This window comes from Engystomops pustulosus, chromosome 9 (assembly GCF_040894005.1).
Source record: "Engystomops pustulosus chromosome 9, aEngPut4.maternal, whole genome shotgun sequence".
Classification (NCBI taxonomy): Eukaryota; Metazoa; Chordata; class Amphibia; order Anura; family Leptodactylidae; genus Engystomops; species Engystomops pustulosus.
Window position 1 is genome coordinate 2,348,544 of NC_092419.1, and position 22,514 is coordinate 2,371,057.

Consider the following 22,514-nt stretch of genomic DNA (forward strand, 5'->3'; position numbering starts at 1 on the left):
CTGGCAGGGTGTGAGGGGCCACTCGTCTCTCTGGCAGGATGTAGGGGGCCACTCGTCTCTCTGGCAGGGTGTGGGGGGCCACTCGTCTCTCTGGCAGGGTGTGGGGGCCACTCGTCTCTTTGGCAGGGTGTGAGGGGCCACTCGTCTCTCTGGCAGGGTGTATGGGGCCACTCGTCTCTCTGGCAGGGTGTAGGGAGCCACTCGTCTCTCTGGCAGGATGTGGGGGGCCACTCGTCTCTCTGGCAGGGTGTGGGGGGCCACTCGTCTCTCTGGCAGGGTGTGGGGGGCCACTCGTCTCTCTGGCAGGATGTGGGGGGCCACTCGTCTATCTGTCATGATTGGGTGACCTTGTTGGGGTTCCCCTGGAGATTGCTCAGATTGTTTGCAGGTTTTGATATTGTGCAGGACATGGGAGACCATATGGAAGTGATAGGACCGGGCGGCCGTAATTGTGTGCAATCATCTCCTTCCCCTCCTCCACCTTCTGCTCTCACCTGTCTCCACTTACTATTTGTCTCCCCCCTCCTGTAGATTATTATTTCGGTTGCCCCCCCCATCTTATTTCTTCTCTCAGGTTCTCCTTATTGTCAGACGCATTGAACGTTGTCATTGTATCGGCCATTCTTTCTCCTTTCTTCTCCGCTTTGTCTTCCATCTTCCTTCTTCAACGTCTCCAGCTTTTTTCCTTCCTCCTCCTTTTCTTCTCTTTGTTGTCATCTTTTTCCCTTCCATTCCCTCATCTCTTCTTTATTCTTTCTTTTTTCTTGCTCTTTTCCATTGTTGTTAATGGATTGTTTCTTGTCTTATGTTATTTGGATGATTATTTTTGGGTGGGAAGGAAACATCTCCTGTAGTAATACAAGTTCTGACGTCTCTCCTTCCTTTGGCAGGTGATCCCGCTTTCCCTCCCGCTGCTCTATCATGTCCCTCCTTTCATTATCTCTCCTTATCATCGTTTTTGGGGGATCCCTATCAGCGCCTCCAGCTGCTCCCCAGCCTCAATGTCCGGAAGCAGAAGGTGTGAAGAACCTGCTCAAACGTCTCATGATTTTGGAGAAGTTGGTGCGGGACATAAAGGGGCAATGCACGGCGAACTGCTGCGGTAATATCCAAGGTGGGGCAGGTAAGTGCAGCCCATTGGAACCAGCGGCACCGGTAACAGGTCCGATAGAACCACTGTCAGTCACCGCGGATCCTCGACCGCCCCGGGGTCTTGATGATCGGGACAGATGTGGTTTCTCAGGATTTACAGACATTAAACACTTTTTTTGAAAATGTTAATAACTTTTCCACTGCTTCATCTTTGTCCTCACGAACTTTCCTAGTCGCGCCCTTTAGTAACGCAAGATTTCTGGAAAAGGAGAAACTTACTGTAGACCAGAGAGTGATTCCACATTGGCGCTGGTCTGCAAATATGTATTGCAGATTGTGTAAGTCATAAGCCCCTAAAAGAAGCCTCTGCCCCTATAAGAAGCCTCTGCCCCTATAAGACGCCTCAAGATAGGTGTCCGCCCTGCATTGTCTGATTCCAGGTCCTTTAACCCTAAGATAGGTGTCCGCCCTGCATTGTCTGATTCCAGGTCCTTTAACCCTAAGATAGGTGTCCGCCCTGCATTGTCTGATTCCAGGTCCTTTAGACTTTAGCCCTAAGATAGGTGTCCGCCCTGCATTGTCTGATTCCAGGTCCTTTAGACATTAGCCCTAAGATAGGTGTCCGTCCTGCATTGCCTGATTCCAGGTCCTTTAGACTTTAGCCCTAAGATATGTGTCTGTCCTGCATTGTGTGATTCCAGGTCCTTTAGACTTTAGCCCTATGATAGGTGTCCGCCCTGCATTGTCTGATTCCAGGTCCTTCAGACGTTATCCCAAAGATAGGAGTCCGTTCTGCATTGTCTGATTCCAGGTTCTTTAGCTCTAAGATAGGTGTCCGTCCTGCATTGTCAGATTCCAGGTCCTTTAGACTTTAGCCCTAAGATAGGTGTCTGTCCTGTATTGTCTGTTTCCAGGTCCTTTAGACGTTATCCCAAAGATAGGTGTCCATTCTGCATTGTCTGTTTCCAGGTCCTTTAGACGTTATCCCAAAGATAGGTGTCCGCCCTCCATTGTGTGATTCCAGGTCCTTTAGACTTTAGCCCTAAGATAGATGTCCGTCCTGCATTGTCTGATTCCAGGTCCTTTAGACGTTATCCCAAAGATAGGTGTCCGTCCTGCATTGTCTGATTCCAGGTCCTTTAGACTTTAGCCCTAAGATATGTGTCCGCCCTGCATTGTCTGATTCCAGGTCCTTCAGACGTTATCCCAAAGATAGGAGTCCGTTCTGCAATGTCTGATTCCAGGTCCTTTAGCTCTAAGATAGGTGTCCGCCCTGCATTGTCTGATTCCAGGTCCTTTAGACTTTAGCCCTAAGATAGGTATCCGTCCTGCATTGTCAGATTCCAGGTCCTTCAGACGTTATCCCAAAGATAGGAGTCCGTTCTGCATTGTCTGATTCCAAGTCCTTTAGCTCTAAGATCGGTGTTCTCCCTGCATTGTCAGATTCCAGGTCCTTTAGACTTTAGCCCTAAGATAGGTGTCCGTCCTGCATTGTCAGATTCCAGGTCCTTTAGACGTTAGCCCTAAGATAGCCATGTCAAACCCTTAATCCCTGTTGGGAATCAAAAGTCTCCACAATCCCTTCTAGTACCTTCACCATGACCAACTATGTCCCAGAAGAAAGCAGCCGCGTTTTTGCATTTCTGAATAATCCCTTTAACTGGAACAGAATTTTTTAAGATCGACATTCACTTTGGAGAGGTTGGAGGAATCTGATGCCTCAGTAGATGATAATGTCCATGGATGACCGAGTCTATGGGACTGATGGAGGCGGCTTTAGCCCTAAGATAAGTGTCCATCCGGCATTGTCTGATTCCAGGTCCTTTAGACCTTAGCCCTAAGATAGGTGTCCGCCCTGCATTGTCTGATTCCAGGTCCTTTAGACCTTAGCCCTAAGATAGGTGTCCGCCCTGCATTGTCTGATTCCAGGTCCTTTAGACTTTAGCCCTAAGATAAGTGTCCATCCGGCATTGTCTGATTCCAGGTCCTTTAGACTTTAGCCCTAAGATAAGTGTCCGTCCTGCATTGTCAGATTCCAGGTCCTTTAGCTCTAAGATAGGTGTCCGCCCTGCATTGTCTGATTCCAGGTCCTTTAGACTTTAGCCCTAAGATAGGTATCCGTCCTGCATTGTCAGATTCCAGGTCCTTTAGCTCTAAGATAGGTGTCCGCCCTGCATTGTCTGATTCCAGGTCCTTTAGACTTTAGCCCTAAGATAGGTGTCCGTCCTGCATTGTCAGATTCCAGGTCCTTTAACCCTAAGATAGGTGTGCGTCCTGCATTGTCTGATTCCAGGTCCTTTAGACTTTAGCCCTAAGATAGGTGTCCGCCCTGCATTGTCTGATTCCAGGTCCTTTAGACATTAGCCCTAAGATAGGTGTCCGTCCTGTATTGTCTGATTTCAGGTCCTTTTGTCTTCAGACGTTAGCCCTTTAAATGTGCTTTGAATATTTCGGGGGAGGTGGATAGGCAGGTCCATATCTGGCACATGGCTGACAATCGCTGCTTTCCCACTAGACTCATAAAACGCTGTTTATCCAGATTCTCGGACTGCAGAAATACTCATTGTAACTGGAGCGCAGTCAGGTTTTCTGGGGGAGGAGAAGATGAAAACATATTTTAGTGCCGTCGCCAGCTTTGAATAATTCCAGGACCGTTCCCGTCCATCACCCTTCACCCTAAATCCCGGGTCCCATAATAATTAATGAGTAATTTCCCCTCTTACACAGGACAGGAAATGTTCTGTACTTACCTGCGGCTAAACCCCCGGCTAGGACCGTAGTCATAAAACTGCGATGGGGCGGATAAAACCGGATCACTGCGACAGATGGCGGCGATGGCTAGTAAAATAAGACAGTTCTATGGTTCCTGGAGGAAATATGTGAAGGTCCGCAGAGTCGGCTCATTATTCCTGCATAATGTTCAGGTTTTTTGGGAGAGACAGAATTATGATGAGACGGCGCAGACGACAGCTTTGACGTAAAAGCCTAATTCATCCTAAGATCCTAATCAGCCTCCGTGTAAGGTCCAATAGTGCTCAGAAATCCATACTTAAAGGGACCGGCCAGAAGAGAAGAGTGACTTTTTGTTTGAGATGAGTCATGCTGAGGCTGGGGAGTCACTTCAGATGCCTATATCTTGGGTTCGGGCCTTGGTTCTGATGTCATTGTAAAAACAAGAATCTCAGTTTCAAATCCCCTAAGCGATCTGATTGAGAATCGGCCATGTGATCCTGTAAATTTAGTAACTTTCCAGAGAGATGTGATGCATCGTCATAGGTAACGTGTCACATTCCTGATCTGAGAGGGAGGCAAAGGTGCCCTGCTCAGTTGGCTTTCAGTTTTCTCATTAGCTAGCCATAAAGCTGTGCTTGGTACTGGACTTCTCTGCCAGTGATTTTGGTTGTTCCTCCCCTTACTTGTAACTGTTGCCTAACCTGGATTATTGTTGCCTGATCTATTGCTTTGTTTCTTGATGACCCATTACTAACTTCTTCAAGTGTCTTCTTCTCTGACTATTCACTTGATTTTAATTTTGTCTGTGATGTACCCTCCCGGTTTGAGGAGGCTTACTGACCATGTCAAACCCTTAATCCCTGTTGGGAATCAAAAGTCTCCACAATCCCTTCTAGTACCTTCACTATGACCATCAATGTCCCAGAAGAAAGCAGCCGCGTTTTTGCATTTCTGAATAATCCCTTTAACTGGAACAGAATTTTTTAAGATCGACATTCACTTTGGAGAGGTTGGAGGAATCTGATGCCTCAGTAGATGATAATGTCCATGGATGACCAAGTCTATGGGACTGATGGAGGCGGCCAAGTCTAGTCCATGGATGACCGAGTCTATGGGACGGATGGAGGCGGCCAAGTCTAGTCCATGGATGACCGAGTCTATGGGACAGATGGAGGCGGCCAAGTCTAGTCCATGGATGACCGGGTCTATGGGACTGATGGAGGCGGCCAAGTCTAGTCCATGGATGACCGAGTCTATGGGACTGATGGAGGGGCCAAGTCTAGTCCATGGATGACCGGGTCTATGGGACTGATGGAGGCTGCCAAGTCTAGTCCATGGATGACCGGGTCTATGGGACTGATGGAGGCGGCCAAGTCTAGTCCATGGATGACCGGGTCTATGGGACTGATGGAGGCGGCCAAGTCTAGTCCATGGATGACCGGGTCTGTGGGACTGATGGAGGCGGCCAAGTCTAGTCCATGGATGACCGGGTCTATGGGACTGATGGAGGCGGCCAAGTCTAGTCCATGGATGACCGGGTCTATGGGACTGATGGAGGTGGCCAAGTCTAGTCCATGGATGACCGAGTCTATGGGACTGATGGAGGCGGCCAAGTCTAGTCCATGGATGACCGGGTCTATGGGACTGATGGAGGCGGCCAAGTCTAGTCCATGGATGACCGGGTCTATGGGACTGATGGAGGCGGCCAAGTCTAGTCCATGGATGACCGGGTCTATGGGACTGATGGAGGCGGCCAAGTCTAGTCCATGGATGACCGGGTCTATGGGACTGATGGAAGCGGCCAAGTCTAGTCCATGGATGACCGAGTCTATGGGACTGATGGAGGCGGCCAAGTCTAGTCCATGGATGACCGGGTCTATGGGACTGATGGAGGCAGCCAAGTCTAGTCCATGGATGACCGGGTCTATGGGACTGATGGAGGGGCCAAGTCTAGTCCATGGATGACCGGGTCTATGGGACTGATGGAGGGGCCAAGTCTAGTCCATGGATGACCGAGTCTATGGGACTGATGGAGGCGGCCAAGTCTAGTCCATGGATGACCGGGTCTATGGGACTGATGGAGGCAGCCAAGTCTAGTCCATGGATGACCGGGTCTGTGGGACTGATGGAGGGGCCAAGTCTAGTCCATGGATGACCGGGTCTATGGGACTGATGGAGGGGCCAAGTCTAGTCCATGGATGACCGAGTCTATGGGACTGATGGAGGCGGCCAAGTCTAGTCCATGGATGACCGAGTCTATGGGACTGATGGAGGGGCCAAGTCTAGTCCATGGATGACCGGGTCTATGGGACTGATGGAGGGGCCAAGTCTAGTCCATGGATGACCGGGTCTATGGGACTGATGGAGGCGGCAAAGTCTAGTCCATGGATGACCGGGTCTATGGGACTGATGGAGGCGGCCAAGTCTAGTCCATGGATGACCGGGTCTATGGGACTGATGGAGGGGCCAAGTCTAGTCCATGGATGACCGGGTCTATGGGACTGATGGAGGGGCCAAGTCTAGTCCAGTGATGTCTCCATTGTTCCTATAGAGAATACGTGATCCAAGTGTTTGGGGATTAGGAGTGATGAGTTACACCTCTGCCTAATCCAGATACTGAGTCCATGTAACCCCTGCCTGGCGCTCGTCTATATGTATCCGGTGCTGACACGGCGCAGGCGGTTTATCTAGGCTCAGCGCCACGTCCACTCCCGGCTGTCGTGTAGCTGAAGTGTTACACATTGTATCTGCGCTGGATACACCGGACGCTGCTTATTCTTAATTTTTGGCTGCATCTATTTTTCAGGATTTTCTTAATTATTCATATTATAGAAAAATCAAATGGTTTGGCCGTTACGTGACTGCGCCCTGGACGCAAAGACGATTATAATCTATTACAAGGACGGAGAGTTGGGAAACGTTTCTCCTAAACTGTTCCTGTCCTGATGACAAAAGGCAGAGACACCAAAAGAGATTCATAGATACAAATGAGAGAGGAGATAGATAGATAGATAGATAGATAGATAGATAGATAGATAGGAGATAGATATATAGATAGGAGATAGATAGATAGATAGATAGATAGATAGATAGATAGGAGATAGATAGATAGGAGATAGATAGATAGAAAGATAGGAGATAGATAGATAGATAGATAGATAGATAGATAGATAGATAGGAGATAGATAGATAGATAGATAGATAGGAGATAGATAGATAGATAGATAGGAGATAGATAGATAGATAGATAGATAGATAGATAGATAGGAGATAGATAGATAGATAGATAGATAGGAGATAGATAGATAGATAGATAGATAGGAGATAGATAGATAGATAGAAAGATAGGAGATAGATAGATAGATAGATAGATAGATAGATAGGAGATAGATAGGAGATAGATAGATAGATAGATAGATAGGAGATAGATAGATAGGAGATAGATAGATAGATAGGAGATAGATAGATAGATAGATAGGAGATAGATAGATAGATAGGAGATAGATAGATAGATAGATAGATATGAGATAGATAGATAGATAGGAGATAGATAGATAGATAGATAGATAGATAGATAGATAGATAGGAGATAGATAGATAGATAGATAGATAGAAGATAGATAGATAGATAGATAGATAGATAGATAGGAGATAGATAGATAGATATATAGATAGATAGATAGATAGGAGATAGATAGATAGATAGGAGATAGATAGATATGAGATAGATAGGAGATAGATAGATAGGAGATAGATAGAAGATAGATAGGAGATAGATAGATAGGAGATAGATAGATAGATAGATAGATAGATAGGAGATAGATAGATAGATAGATAGATAGATAGATAGATAGATAGGAGATAGATAGACAGATAGGTAGGAGATAGATAGATAGATAGATAGATAGATAGGAGATAGATAGATAGATAGATAGATAGATAGATAGAAGATAGATAGATAGATAGATAGATAGATAGGAGATAGATAGGAGATAGATAGATAGATAGATAGATAGGAGATAGATAGATAGGAGATAGATAGATAGATAGGAGATAGATAGATAGGATATAGATAGATAGATAGATAGATAGATAGATAGATAGAAGATAGATAGATAGATAGATAGATAGATAGATAGGAGATAGATAGATAGGAGATAGATAGACAGGAGATAGATAGATAGATAGATAGATAGATAGATAGGAGATAGATAGATAGATAGATAGATAGATAGATAGATAGATAGGAGATAGATAGATAGATAGGAGATAGATAGATAGATAGATAGATAGGAGATAGATAGATAGGAGATAGATAGATAGATAGATAGGAGATAGATAGGAGATAGATAGATAGATAGATAGATAGATAGATAGATAGATAGGAGATAGATAGATAGGAGATAGATAGATAGATAGATAGGAGATAGATAGATAGGAGATAGATAGACAGGAGATAGATAGATAGATAGATAGATAGGAGATAGATAGATAGGAGATAGATAGATAGATAGATAGATAGATAGATAGATAGGAGATAGATAGATAGGAGATAGATAGATAGGAGATAGATAGATAGATAGATAGATAGATAGATAGATAGGAGATAGATAGATAGATAGATAGATAGGAGATAGATAGATAGAAGATAGATAGATAGATAGATAGATAGATAGATAGATAGATAGATAGGAGATAGATAGGAGATAGATAGATAGATAGATAGATAGATAGATAGATAGATAGATAGGAGATAGATAGGAGATAGATAGATAGATAGATAGATAGGAGATAGATAGATAGGAGATAGATAGACAGGAGATAGATAGATAGATAGATAGATAGATAGATAGATAGATAGGAGATAGATAGATAGGATATAGATAGATAGATAGATAGATAGGAGATAGATAGATAGGATATAGATAGATAGATAGATAGATAGATAGATAGGAGATAGATAGATAGATAGATAGATAGGAGATAGATAGATAGGAGATAGATAGATAGGAGATAGATAGATAGATAGATAGATAGATAGATAGATAGATAGGAGATAGATAGATAGATAGATAGATAGATAGGAGATAGATAGATAGGAGATAGATAGATAGATAGATAGATAGGAGATAGATAGATAGATAGATAGGAGATAGATAGATAGATAGATAGATAGATAGATAGGAGATAGATAGATAGGAGATGGATAGATAGGAGATAGATAGATAGATAGGAGATAGATAGATAGGAGATAGATAGATAGATAGATAGATAGATAGATAGGAGATAGATAGATAGGAGATAGATAGATAGATAGATAGGAGATAGATAGATAGATAGGAGATAGATAGATAGATAGATAGATAGATAGGAGATAGATAGATAGGAGATAGATAGATAGATAGGGGATAGATAGATAGATATATAGGAGATAGATAGATAGATAGATAGATAGGAGATAGATAGATAGGAGATAGATAGACAGGAGATAGATAGATAGATAGATAGGAGATAGATAGATAGGAGATAGATAGATAGATAGATAGATAGGAGATAGATAGATAGGAGATAGATAGATAGGAGATAGATAGATAGATAGATAGGAGATAGATAGATAGGAGATAGATAGATAGATAGATAGGAGATAGATAGATAGATAGATAGATAGGAGATAGATAGATAGGAGATAGATAGATAGATAGATAGATAGGAGATAGATAGATAGGAGATAGATAGATAGATAGATAGGAGATAGATAGATAGATAGGAGATAGATAGATAGATAGGAGATAGATAGATAGATAGGAGATAGATAGATAGGAGATAGATAGATAGATAGATAGGGGATAGATAGATAGATAGATAGGAGATAGATAGATAGATAGATAGATAGATAGATAGATAGGAGATAGATAGATAGATAGATAGATAGGAGATAGATAGATAGGAGATAGATAGACAGGAGATAGATAGATAGATAGGAGATAGATAGATAGATAGATAGATAGATAGATAGGAGATAGATAGATAGGAGATAGATAGATAGGAGATAGATAGATAGATAGATAGGAGATAGATAGATAGGAGATAGATAGACAGGAGATAGATAGATAGATAGATAGGAGATAGATAGATAGGAGATAGATAGATAGATAGATAGATAGATAGATAGATAGATAGATAGATAGGAGATAGATAGATAGGAGATAGATAGATAGGAGATAGATAGATAGATAGATAGATAGATAGGAGATAGATAGATAGGAGATAGATAGATAGATAGATAGATAGATAGATAGATAGATAGGAGATAGATAGATAGATAGATAGGAGATAGATAGATAGGAGATAGATAGATAGATAGATAGATAGATAGATAGATAGATATGCAACACCCTCGCCGATGCAATGGCGAGGGGGTGCTTGCGAATTAGCCCCATAACATGTCACCACATCACACAGGGGACATTGCAGTGGTTAATCCTGCCTGGCAAGGCAGAAGTTAAATCTGTATATGATGTAAAAGTCCAGTATTCAATGATCTGTGTTACATCCTGTCTCTGTGCACTGAGAGGTAATTGGAGGAGCAGCCACCACCTGACCAAAGGGAGGTAATAAAACCCCCTGGCCAGGAATGTTCTAGAGAAGTCTCCCCCAGAAGGGAGAAGAGACCAGTCCTAGTCAGGCCCTCTGGGTCTGCAGGACGCATGCAGAGAGTAGTTAGCTGAGCAGCAGCTCAGAGTCTCTAGCACACCGGACCAGAGCAGGAAGAGCCTAGCCCCTGCCTGAAGTGGAGAATAAGACTAGAGTTAGTGTAGTGAGGAAAGGGGTATCATCCTACCTTCAAGGGTGATACCTGAAGAGATCCAGGACCGAGCTGAAGCATCCTCTAAGGACACAGCTGCCTCCCAGCCTGCCCTATACATCCAGGCTGGTGAACTACATCCTGTGGCTCCCTCCAAATACCTCTCCAGTACTCCACCACCTACCTGTTAAAGGCACGTTTGCTGCGGTTCCTGCGGTTCAAATAAAGAACTGTAAGTTGTCTTCTTCAACTTCTGTCTCCGTCTGGTCCCTGCTAATACGGCTGCCTTCATCACCGGCACCCTGTCCATCACACAGAGACTCACACTCGGGACATTAAGGGGTTGCCCCAGGGAGATCCGCTATAGCAGCCGCTCCCTCATCTTTTCTTGCCAACACCACCCTGCTGGAGACCTGCCAGGCTGTAGGACAGCCCTCCGGTTCCCCCCGTACCAAGCACCGTGACAATAGCGTGCTTAGGCCGCAACCGCCAGCCACTCCGGTACCGCGGGCCCCGGCTGTCTCCAGGCCTCACCTCAAGGGCTAGGCCCCGGTGGGGGATGTTGCAGATAGATAGATAGATAGATAGATAGATAGATAGGAGATAGATAGATAGGAGATAGATAGATAGATAGATAGATAGGAGATAGATAGATAGATAGATAGATAGATAGATAGATAGGAGATAGATAGATAGATAGATAGATAGGAGATATATAGATAGATAGATAGATAGATAGATAGGAGATAGATAGATAGGAGATAGATAGATAGGAGATAGATAGATAGATAGGAGATAGATAGATAGATAGATAGATAGATAGGAGATAGATAGATAGGAGATAGATAGATAGATAGATAATAGATAGATAGATAGATAGATAGATAGATAGGAGATAGATAGATAGATAGATAGATAGATAGGAGATAGATAGATAGATAGATAGATAGATAGATAGGAGATAGATAGATAGGAGATAGATAGATAGATAGATAGGAGATATATAGATAGATAGATAGATAGATAGATAGATAGATAGATAGATAGATAGGAGATAGATAGATAGATAGGAGATAGATAGATAGGAGATAGATAGATAGATAGATAGATAGATAGATAGGAGATAGATAGATAGATAGATAGATATATAGATAGGAGATAGATAGATATATAGATAGGAGATAGATAAATAGATAGATAGGAGATAGATAGATAGATAGATAGATAGGAGATAGATAGATAGGAGATAGATAGATAGGAGATAGATAGATAGATAGATAGATAGGAGATAGATACATAGATAGATAGATAGATAGATAGATAGATAGATAGATAGATAGACATGGATAGATGTAATTTTTCATTAATAGAAAGAGATGAATCAGATATTTATGTCTCTTACTAATGGACGTTGTTCTTTGTAGATGACCCCTCCAGCATGAAGCCCGCTCCCTGTGCCCCGGCTGGAGATGATTGCCCGGGGGGCTGTGGTGGTGATGATCGCGGCTCCTGTGTAGATGGGCAATGCCAGTGTAGAGATGGTTATATGGGAGACCAGTGCCAGCTGCGGACCTGCCCTGAGGACTGTCATGACCAGGGCCGCTGTGTGCATGGCCGCTGTATCTGCTTCGAGGGATTCTCCGGGGCGTCCTGTGCCCATAAAACTTGCCCCGACAATTGTAACTACCACGGCCGCTGTGAGGATGGGGCTTGTGTATGTGATGCCGGATTCACAGGGGACGACTGCAGCACCAGATACTGCCCCAAAAACTGCCTGAATCAGGGGAAGTGTGAAGGAGGCGCCTGTGTCTGCCATCCCGGATATTCTGGCCCAGATTGTGGTACCAGGACCTGCCCCAGGGACTGTCTCAGTAGAGGGATTTGTGACAATGGGGTTTGTCGCTGTTTCTCGGGCTTCTCTGGAGAGGACTGCAGCACGAGTGGTTGCCCCAATAATTGCCAAGAGCGCGGGGACTGTGAAGATGGAGTCTGTGTTTGTGATTCTGGTTTCACGGGTCCAGACTGCAGCATCAGAACTTGTCTGAATGACTGCAATGGCAATGGCAGATGTGAGGATGGAGTCTGCCTGTGTGACCAGGGGTATCACGGAGAGGACTGTGCCCATAAGGCCTGTCCTGAAGACTGCAACGAGCAGGGACAGTGCGTCTACGGAAGGTGCGTGTGCGACACGGGATTTGTAGGTCCAGATTGTGGGATCAGGATCTGTTCTGAAGAATGTGAGAAACGTGGCCGCTGTGAGGACGGAGAATGTATATGTAATCCAGGGTTCACTGGACCTGACTGTGAGATCAGGACTTGTCCCAATGACTGTAATAACCGGGGCAGATGCGATGATGGTCAATGCGTCTGCCATTCTGGATACACAGGAGAAGACTGCAAATCCAGAACCTGCCCCAACAAATGTAACAATCGGGGCCGATGTGAAGATGGAGTATGTATCTGCAGCGCTGGATTCTCCGGACCGGATTGTGGCTCTAAAGCTTGTCCAAAGAACTGCAGTGGAAACGGACAGTGCATCAATGGCAAGTGTATTTGTAGTTCTGGCTTCGTTGGTCCAGTTTGTGGAACCAGAACATGTCCAGCTGGATGCACTAGACATGGACGATGTCTAAGAGGAACTTGTGTCTGCAACCCTGGCTACACAGGAGTGGACTGTACTGTCAGGACTTGCCCCAACAACTGCCATGATAGAGGTCGCTGTGCAGGAGGCGTTTGCTTCTGTGAGTCCGGATATACTGGTCTAGATTGTGGCACTAGAACATGTCCCAATAATTGCTATGACCGGGGCCACTGTGAAGACGGAGCTTGTGTCTGCGACTATGGATTTACAGGTGTAGACTGTGGTACCAGGACATGCCCCAGTGACTGCAACCATCGGGGCAGGTGTGATGACGGCGTTTGTATCTGTGATACTGGATACTCCGGTCAGGATTGTGAGTCTAGAACATGTCCCAATGATTGTCATAACCATGGCAGGTGTGAAGATGGGAAATGTGTCTGCGACTTTGGATATACTGGTCTAGAATGTGCATCTAGGACTTGTCCCAAAGATTGTAGCAACAAAGGTCGGTGCGAAGATGGTCAATGTGTTTGTTATTCCGGTTACACCGGCACAGACTGTGGAGCTAGAGCATGTCCAGATAACTGCAACGATCGCGGCAGATGTGATGACGGAAAGTGCGTCTGTGACCAGGGATACACCGGACCTTACTGTCAGTCCAGATCATGTCCCAATGATTGCCACAATCGGGGATATTGTGATGATGGGATCTGCCAGTGTGATCCTGGATACACAGATATAGACTGCGGACTAAAAACCTGCCCCAACGATTGTTCCAACCAAGGCCAATGTGATGATGGAGTGTGTCTCTGTGATTTTGGTTACACTGATCCAGATTGCAGCTCTAGAACATGTCCAGAGGACTGTCATAACCAAGGACGCTGCAATGATGGGAAATGTGTCTGCAATCCAGGATTTTCAGGGGTGGACTGTGGATCTAGAGCTTGTCCTGAGAACTGTGAAGCCCATGGACGTTGTGAGGAGGGTGTTTGTGTCTGTAATCCAGGATTCACAGGATCCGATTGTGGCTCCAAAGCTTGCCCCAAAAACTGCAACAATAATGGGCTGTGTGTGAACGGGAAATGTATCTGCAATGCTGGATATATCGGGCCGGTGTGTGGGACCAAGAGTTGTCCAGGAAACTGCAGCGGACGAGGAAAGTGCACAAATGGCGTTTGTGTATGTAAGAAGGGCTTCGGTGGTCCCGACTGCTCAGTGGGTGAGTTTATTGGCAAACTAGATGCAGACCTTGGCCTGCAGAAACAGTGACCCCGTCCCCCAGAGAGCAACCCCAAAAATTAACTTATTCACTGTTTTGTAGAAGCTACAGAAGTTCTGGAGATCACTGGTCTTCATGTGACCTTACAAGAAGAGACAGCAGTCACCTTGGAGTGGGACCAACCTTCATCTTCCCCTGACTCTTATGACATCACCTTCAAAGCCAAGGTAGGACAATAACTCATAAGAGACTGACCATTTTCTATGTTTTATCTACTTTCCACATTACTCCCATAATGTGCTCAATGGCAAAACTGATGGACAATAGGAAAAGCCCAAAGTGCCCGAGCATTTCAGTGTGAGCCACACGGCAACCCTGGAGGAGATCTTTACTCTCATTCATTGTTCTTCATTCAGTAGGTTTTGGGTTATTGTACGGTAATATGTCTTCTGCAGCACAGGGTTTCTTTGGTTGGTGTTGTCCCCCAGAACATCTTTCGGTCGGCTTAGATGCTGACAAGATCTCTGGATTAGCGAGGAGAACAGCACAAGTGTCTCCCATTCTGAAGGACCCGACCATCAAACAGCTCTTTGATATCGATATGTTCCACTGAAGCAAACATTGAACAATTCCATGGTACTTCCCAAATTACAGGAGATCTCAGCTCTTCATAAAGTCTCTCCCTGAGATTCCTGGGGGTTCTTTCTCAGTGAAGTGGAGCAGGGGCGTAACAAGGAGAGGCCGGGTCCCATAGCAGACTGGCAAATGGGGCCCCCTTCACCCTTAAAAGTATATACATATTTGTCTACTCACACATGTGATTAAAGCCACACCCATTTATATGATATATACATACAGCATATACACACATACAGTATATACCCACCATGTATACATACATACAGCATATACACACATACAGTATATACACACCATGTATACATACATACAGCATATACCCATACAGTATATACCCACCATATATACATACATACAGCATATACCCATACAGTATATACCCACCATGTATACATACATACAGCATATACACACATACAGTATATACACACCATGTATACATACATACAGTATATACACACATACAGTATATACACACCATATATACATACATACAGCATATACACACATACAACATAAACATACATACAGTATATACACACCATGTATACATACATACAGCATATACACACATACAGTATATACACACCATATATACATACATACAGCATATACACACATACAACATAAACATACATACAGCATATACACACCATACATGCGGCATATACACATTACATCTGCACACACATGTAGAGCATGAACACGTCACCATATACACACCCAATACCCCAGATGCCGGGACCCCATGACACTGCGGGCCCCTTAGAAGCCGCTATGGCTGCTACCCCTGGGGTAGATGGTAGATGGAGATCTTGAGAGTTGCTTGAGAGTTGGGGATACACTGGACTGTATTGTCCACTAATGATCTTTTATTACAGAAGGAAAATGGCGTCATAGCCCTCACCATAGACGGCTCATTGACCACATATCACCAAACCGGCCTGGCCCCAGGAGAGGAATATATCATAAACATGCAACCCCGAAAAGGCTCAGCACGAGGACCTGAAACATCTATAACAGCCAAAACAAGTGAGTATGAGTCAGGGCAATGCAACGAGGACTGTGAGGGTGCAGAGAAGTCAACAGGAGCCATAAAGTCCCAAACATCCACTTTGTACAAAGAGCCAATGGGACTCCGCCAGGGCCTGGATTTCGCATTGACTCCCTAATTGGTTCCACTGTTAAATCTTTATTTGTGGAAATATTAGATGCATCCAAAATGGTTCGGAAAAAAATATGAATGAAGCAAACAGAAGAAAACAGAGTCTTCTGCAAAAATGTGGACATGGAAAGGCTCTAAAAATGTGAAGAGATACAGATGGGAGAGCATGTGACTAATAAAACAAATGTAAAGCCTTTCCTAAATACCAGAATGGCCCAATAAATGTATTTTTAGAAAAGTTATTGGATCGGAGAAGTCTACAAGTTACTCTTCTCCAGGATGATATGGAGTAAACACCCCCCTTCCCCCCAAGAACGCTTCGAGAGCTTCTTCATGTGTAACATCGGGGGGAGATTTACCCATAATGCAATTCTAGCAAATAAATGGAGTCCCACATGGAGTCCCAGGGGTTGGGGGCTCTAAACCCTTGTCTTCAGTATCCCAAAACATTTACAAACAACAGCAAATTTGGGAGTAATAACAATTAGGGAACCATCAGACATAACCACCATGTGCCCCGTACAACTCACCAACCTTCTAATGATAATGAGATGGCTCTGCTAACTCTGCCCTGGTCTATACAGCACAGGAGAGAAGCCTCTGCTTAGTTAGGTCGTTGGGTCTAAAGTCCTGGAGATTTGGCCGGTGCCATTCATTATACTGTTCTGTAATGAGGTTTTTATGTTTCTTCTTGTAGAGATTGAGACTCCACGCGGTTTCCGTGTGACCGATGTCACCTACTCTTCTCTACTCCTAAGATGGGAAAGACCTCAGTCTCTTCCAGATCGGTACATTGTGACCCTCATTCACCCCAATGGGAAGGAGAGGAAACTGAGGGTCCCTGGAAAGGGCGATCGGATCAAAGTCACCGGCCTGGATGAGGACACAGAGTACAGAGTCCTAATAAGATCAGAGAAGGGACCGGACCTGAGCCAAGACGCTGAGACCATCGGAACGACAGGTGAAGCGAGGGAAGTAGAGGGGACGGGTGAGGGGAGCAATCGCGTAGGAGTGTAATGAGGATGGGTGCAACCGACGAGCGTGTGACTGATAGTAGAAGACAACGTTGCTGTAAATGACTTTAACTCATCTTTTTGATTCCAGGGGCAATGCACCAAAGTTTATGAAGGACACATCAGACGAGACTAACCTTCCCATGGACTTTACTTTGCAGGATTTCATTTGCAGGCGATAACTCACTCCCCATAATATGTCACAAAGGGTTAAAAATGTAATTTATTTCTAGGCAGAAGCCAAACATGGACGGAAAACCTTCCAGTTGTGTGTGACATCATTCCACAGATTTCATCCATCATGGGAGATTCGGCAACTTTTGAGAGTTGAATTAAAATAAAAAACTGGAAATCCTTGGTATCTAAGGGGTCAGGCTGGGAAAGGGCTGGGAAAGGGCTGGGAAAGGGCTGGGAAAGGGCTGGGGAAGGGCTGGGAAAGGGCTGGGAAAGGGCTGGGAAAGGGCTGGGGAAGGGCTGGGGAAGGGCTGGGAAAGGGCTGGGGAAGGGCTGGGAAAGGGCTGGGAAAGGGCTGGGAAAGGGCTGGGGAAGGGCTGGGAAAGGGCTGGGGAAAGGGCTGGGAAAGGGCTGGGGAAGGTCCTTATTATTATCTTTCTCACGTAACAAAAACTTTGGAGGACAAATTATACATATGTGTAAGGTGTATGTATGTATAAGGTTTCCAGAGAGCAGATACGGAGAAGTGAGGATCCCCAAAGCAAAAACCAAACCATGTTCCCCATGTTGGCTGCTGATTTGGTGACATAAGACGAGGGCTTGGGGTTTAGCTTGTAGCTCGGCTTTGGGGAATAAAGTATAGAACAACATTTATTTGGGAATAATATATTAGTATCACGATCATTGAGGGGATTGCAGTAGAACAGAAAGTCTTAGGACTCGGTGTTGGGATCAACCTCAAGTAGATGCCTTCACCCTAAAATAAAACTCAACAGCTCACATGTGAATTTTCCCAAAAATCTTCTGCCTGGACAATCTCTTAAAAAATGACTTTCCCATAGAAAGGGAGGCCACATCTTCTTCCATTCTTCTGTGTGGAATTAGAGCAGATGCGACTTAGATTAAAAGGCATGTTGGTCCTAAATCTGCATTGTAAGTGCAGATATCGGGGCAGATTTACTTACCCGGTCCATTCGCTATCCAGCGGCGCGTTCTGTGTGGAGGATTCGGGTCTTCCGGCGATTCACTAAGGTAGTTCCCCCGATGTCCACCAGTTGTCGCTGCTGCGCTGAATTCCGTCGGAGTTCACTGAACTTCACCAAGCCGGGCCGGGTGCAGGTAAGCGCGTGTCAAGCGGTTTCTCCGAATCCGACGGGTTTTCCAACGGCCACGCCCCCCCGATTTCCATCGTGTGCATGCCGGCGCCGATGCACCACAATCCGATCGTGTGCACCAAAATCCCGGGGCAATTCAGGGAAAATCGGCGCAAAACGGTAAAATTCGGGTAAAAACGCGATTCGGGCCCTTAGTAAATGACCCCCTATGACTCTGTATTTTGCCTGGATTTTTACACTGACGTGTGAACGAGTCTATACTATTTAGCTACAACATTCTGGAGGCAACTACTTGGGTTTATTTCCAATGAAAGTCCAGATTAGCCACTTTTCCCCAAAAAAATTTGGTGTGTGCAGAACCTTTTCAGTTACTATATGATCCTGGTAAATGTTTTATGACGTTTGAGCATAAATTATTTGGAATTGTTTGGATGTAGTTGTATAATTTAGTTTAACCATATGGGGTCTAGAAGAAGATTGACATTTGGTAACTCACTTTATTTTATTGCAGAGGATCCTTGAATGACTAATTTTGAGTAATTTTGTCTTTAGGTCTACTGTACATATCCATTTCACCTGACAGGTGCTAATATCACGACATTTTCAGAATTGTCTTATTTCTTAAATTCTCTTATCATCTTCTCTCATCTTCTTAATTTGGTGCTTTACTAGCTGGAGAAGAACGGGAGCGCCTGACTGTGGAGGAGAAACGTGTACAACACAAACCAACCAAGATAACTCACACATTTGATCCTTCTGTGAGTTTAGAGCCTTCAAAACAGGGAAATCAAGATGATCCTAGAAAGGAGCTTCCACATACAAGACAAGAAGAGACAATGACTGATGGCCAAAAGAACATAAGTGTCTTCCACACACGAAAGAATATCAAAACGATCATCACAACGATATATGAAACGCACCGAAGTCATGGAAGGCCAATAGATGCCGATCATGACCATGAGGATTCAGAGTATCCCTCAAAAATGCCAACAGATAGACACGATGAGGAGGTCATTACAAGCTCGAGGGGGGGAGAAGATATAGAACAGGCAAAGCTAGTGGACACGAAAGGCAATTTACCAGGTACCAAGGTGGAGAGGTGGATAATTACAAGAAACATCACTCATTTTGCACCATCGAAAACCGAAATCCCCATCCACTTGTATGAGGGAGAATCAGAAGTATCCGAGGAGATCACGGGGCTTATCACAGGTAGTGGGCGGCTGTCAGACAAATCCAACGTAGCCAAAAAGTTGTTGGAGTTTGAATCCTCAAGAACCAAACTTACAGACAAGCCAACGTCACTCCCATATTCTGGACATGATCTCGATATGTCAAAAAGTGTTACCCCTGAAACATCTACAGAGAACCAGGGGGACCCTGAAGAGATTGGACTCAACGGAGAAGAAGATGAAGATGATCCCACAGATCCAAGAAAATCTAGAAAGCACGTCACAACATTGGTCAAGGTGAATAAGATTGTTAATGTTTCCAGAAAGAAAATTACAGGTAGAGAAGAAAATAATGAAATGTACAATGAGACGATTAGGGTGGAAGGAGAACAGCCACCTCCATCAAAACCTAAGAACAAAACTCGAATATTGGGCCCACAAATCAAGGCTGTAATAGAAAACCTCCCTGAAAAGTTATCGCTATACAATGGGACATTTATTCAGAGATTAGAAAGTTACCTTCGAGCCACCTCCTACCCTCTCCGAGGCAACCAGACAGTGGAATCAGTGGCCAAGGCCATATTTCTTTACTTAGTGAAATGGAAACCTCATAGTTTTACTGATATGGTGTATGGCCGACTTCCTCAAAAGACACCAGGAGCCACTGGAAACTCAGAGCCTTTGGGGTCATCTCAGTTACAAGGCACCAGGACTGATAACAGAATTCAATATAGAGGCAAAGCAAGTGATGATTTACAGGAGGAAGATGATTCTGCTGGAACTGCATCTATTCTTTCCAGTTCTGAGACTCTTGGAAGGGTCGAAGCTGCTGGGGAAATCAATGTTCCAGTGATATTAACAGTGGATAAATATATGACCCCCTCAAAAGAGAGAGACGAAAATCCCAATGTCATCAGTGGCGACCCGGCCTCAACAGACAACAGTCAACGTGTAGTTGAGGTGGACTTACCTAAAACTCCCAAACCCACAGCATCACAGAAGAAAGTACCACCCTCTAAAAAGGGCAATGCACCAAAGCATGAAACAGAGGATGACATAGGTAGACAAACAATTACTGAAACATCACACATGGAAGTGGGGAAAGATTTAGAGTATGACATGTCACAGAAGACTATTTTGGAAAGCACCAAGAAAGAAACCAAGGAGAAGCCACGAGCTGACTCCAGAAGTGGAAGAGGTGGAATGAATGTTGAAGATGATATTCGTAGAGATAACAAGCAAGAACAGAAGGCCACTGATAAACCTCCGGTTCTCCATAAGATACACCAAGTAGAAAAAGAAGTGCAGGTAGATGAAATAATCCCAAACAGTCAGATTCCTACACGAGAAACAACACACGACACTGATGGAACATCTGGAGACAAGACATCAGCAACTAAACAGACTTTAGAGTTTGGAGAAGACCAAGATAGAACTGGACCTGGACAAAGTCCGATAGTTCTAAAGGTTCCAAGTCCTGGTGCTCAAGGAGGAGCCGTCATAAAGCAGAGTAGCCCCACTAGTATTGTAGTATCATTGGATGGTCTTGGGTTCATATGGGACAAAGCTTTAATAATTTACAGCCCATGGCCACCAACTGCTGATACAACTCCTCAGAAAATGGTTGCGGATAAAGGAGACAGTGAGGTGGAAATCAAAGATCTAGTCCCAGGAACGAGCTACAGAGTGGATCTCCATGGAATGCTGAGGGGCCGCTCATCCAAGTCCTACTCACTGCTGACTCAAACAGGTACTGGGCAAGCTAGCTTATAGGAAAGATGGGGCCTATGGGTTATGTCCAGCTCTTACTGACCCATATCCACTGTGGGGCAATACCATAGCATAAAGAATCAGGGCATCTTGAAGATCTAGTAGATAAAGCCACATCTTCTAGAAGATCTGTATCACTTCTGTCTAATGTCCACCTTCCCGTTACTTATTTGATCTTCTTATATAACCGGCTTCTTGTGCTTCCTCACATTCACTCAACCAATTCCTGTTTTGTATTTGATATTGTGACTTTATGTAAATCAATTCTTCTCCATTTTGACATTCACTTAGTTATAAACCAAGGAGCCACTAATTTGTTTTTAACTTATCCTCCTTCTTAATATTCATTTCTTTTGATAATTGGTTTAAACCAATTAGTCCATAAGTTTATATTCTGTACACAATTCAGTTAAGTGGCGAAGGCAACTACTGCCATATGTATGGCACATACTAATTGTAATGGTCTCTTAAAGGGGAAGGTGCACGTGCAACCACAAACATACAAACAAGAGCTGGTTGGATCTGAATCCACGGCTACAGCCGCCAACTCGAGGCTTCTCACTGATGCCCATATTTGTTATTGAATGACCTGTATTCTTATTATATGTGGATATTTGATCCGTCCCAAATCATGGCTGTTCCTATACTCATCTTCTTTACCATGGCGCTAAAGAATGGAAAATTGTTAGTTATCAATGCCCTATAAAAGGTATAACTAATGGGCATTTCAAGGGAAATTCCAGTCACCGTGGATACCATTTGGGTAGTATAATATGGACAGTTTGGGGTGTCCTAACTTTTGTTTTCAATAGATGAAACAGGGAAAATCAAGAATAAAATTCATATATTTTCTGCTTTGATAAATTGTTCTCTGTTTTACATTCTGAAAGACAAACTTTAACGGGTTTATCCATTTTCAAACGCCCGTCCTTAAATACTATAAACACCTGAAAGCCGCCATCAGGTTCATGGCGCCCAAGTCACAGGTTTGGCATAATGTAAAGGTCTATGACTTGACTAAGCCATGGTTATTAGG

The 22,514-nt window shown here is 44.1% G+C and overlaps 1 protein-coding gene across 4 annotated transcripts in view; it reads left to right on the top strand.

The window, feature by feature from the left end:
* Nucleotides 1–907: 907 nt before the first annotated feature.
* The window catches only part of LOC140077556 (tenascin-X-like), a 77,776-nt gene continuing 56,169 nt past the window's right edge, over nt 908–22,514 (top strand). For 3 of the 4 annotated variants that reach the window (XM_072124812.1, XM_072124813.1, XM_072124814.1), the window contains exons 1-5: nt 908–1,123; nt 12,055–14,430; nt 14,533–14,657; nt 15,951–16,101; nt 16,932–17,195. In XM_072124812.1, coding sequence (XP_071980913.1) covers nt 922–1,123; nt 12,055–14,430; nt 14,533–14,657; nt 15,951–16,101; nt 16,932–17,195 — 3,118 coding nt within the window. In that variant the 5' untranslated portion in view covers nt 908–921. Of the gene's footprint in view, nt 1,124–12,054; nt 14,431–14,532; nt 14,658–15,950; nt 16,102–16,931; nt 17,196–18,500; nt 21,459–22,514 lie in introns of those variants that run through there. The other variant, XM_072124815.1, reaches the window with a different exon arrangement.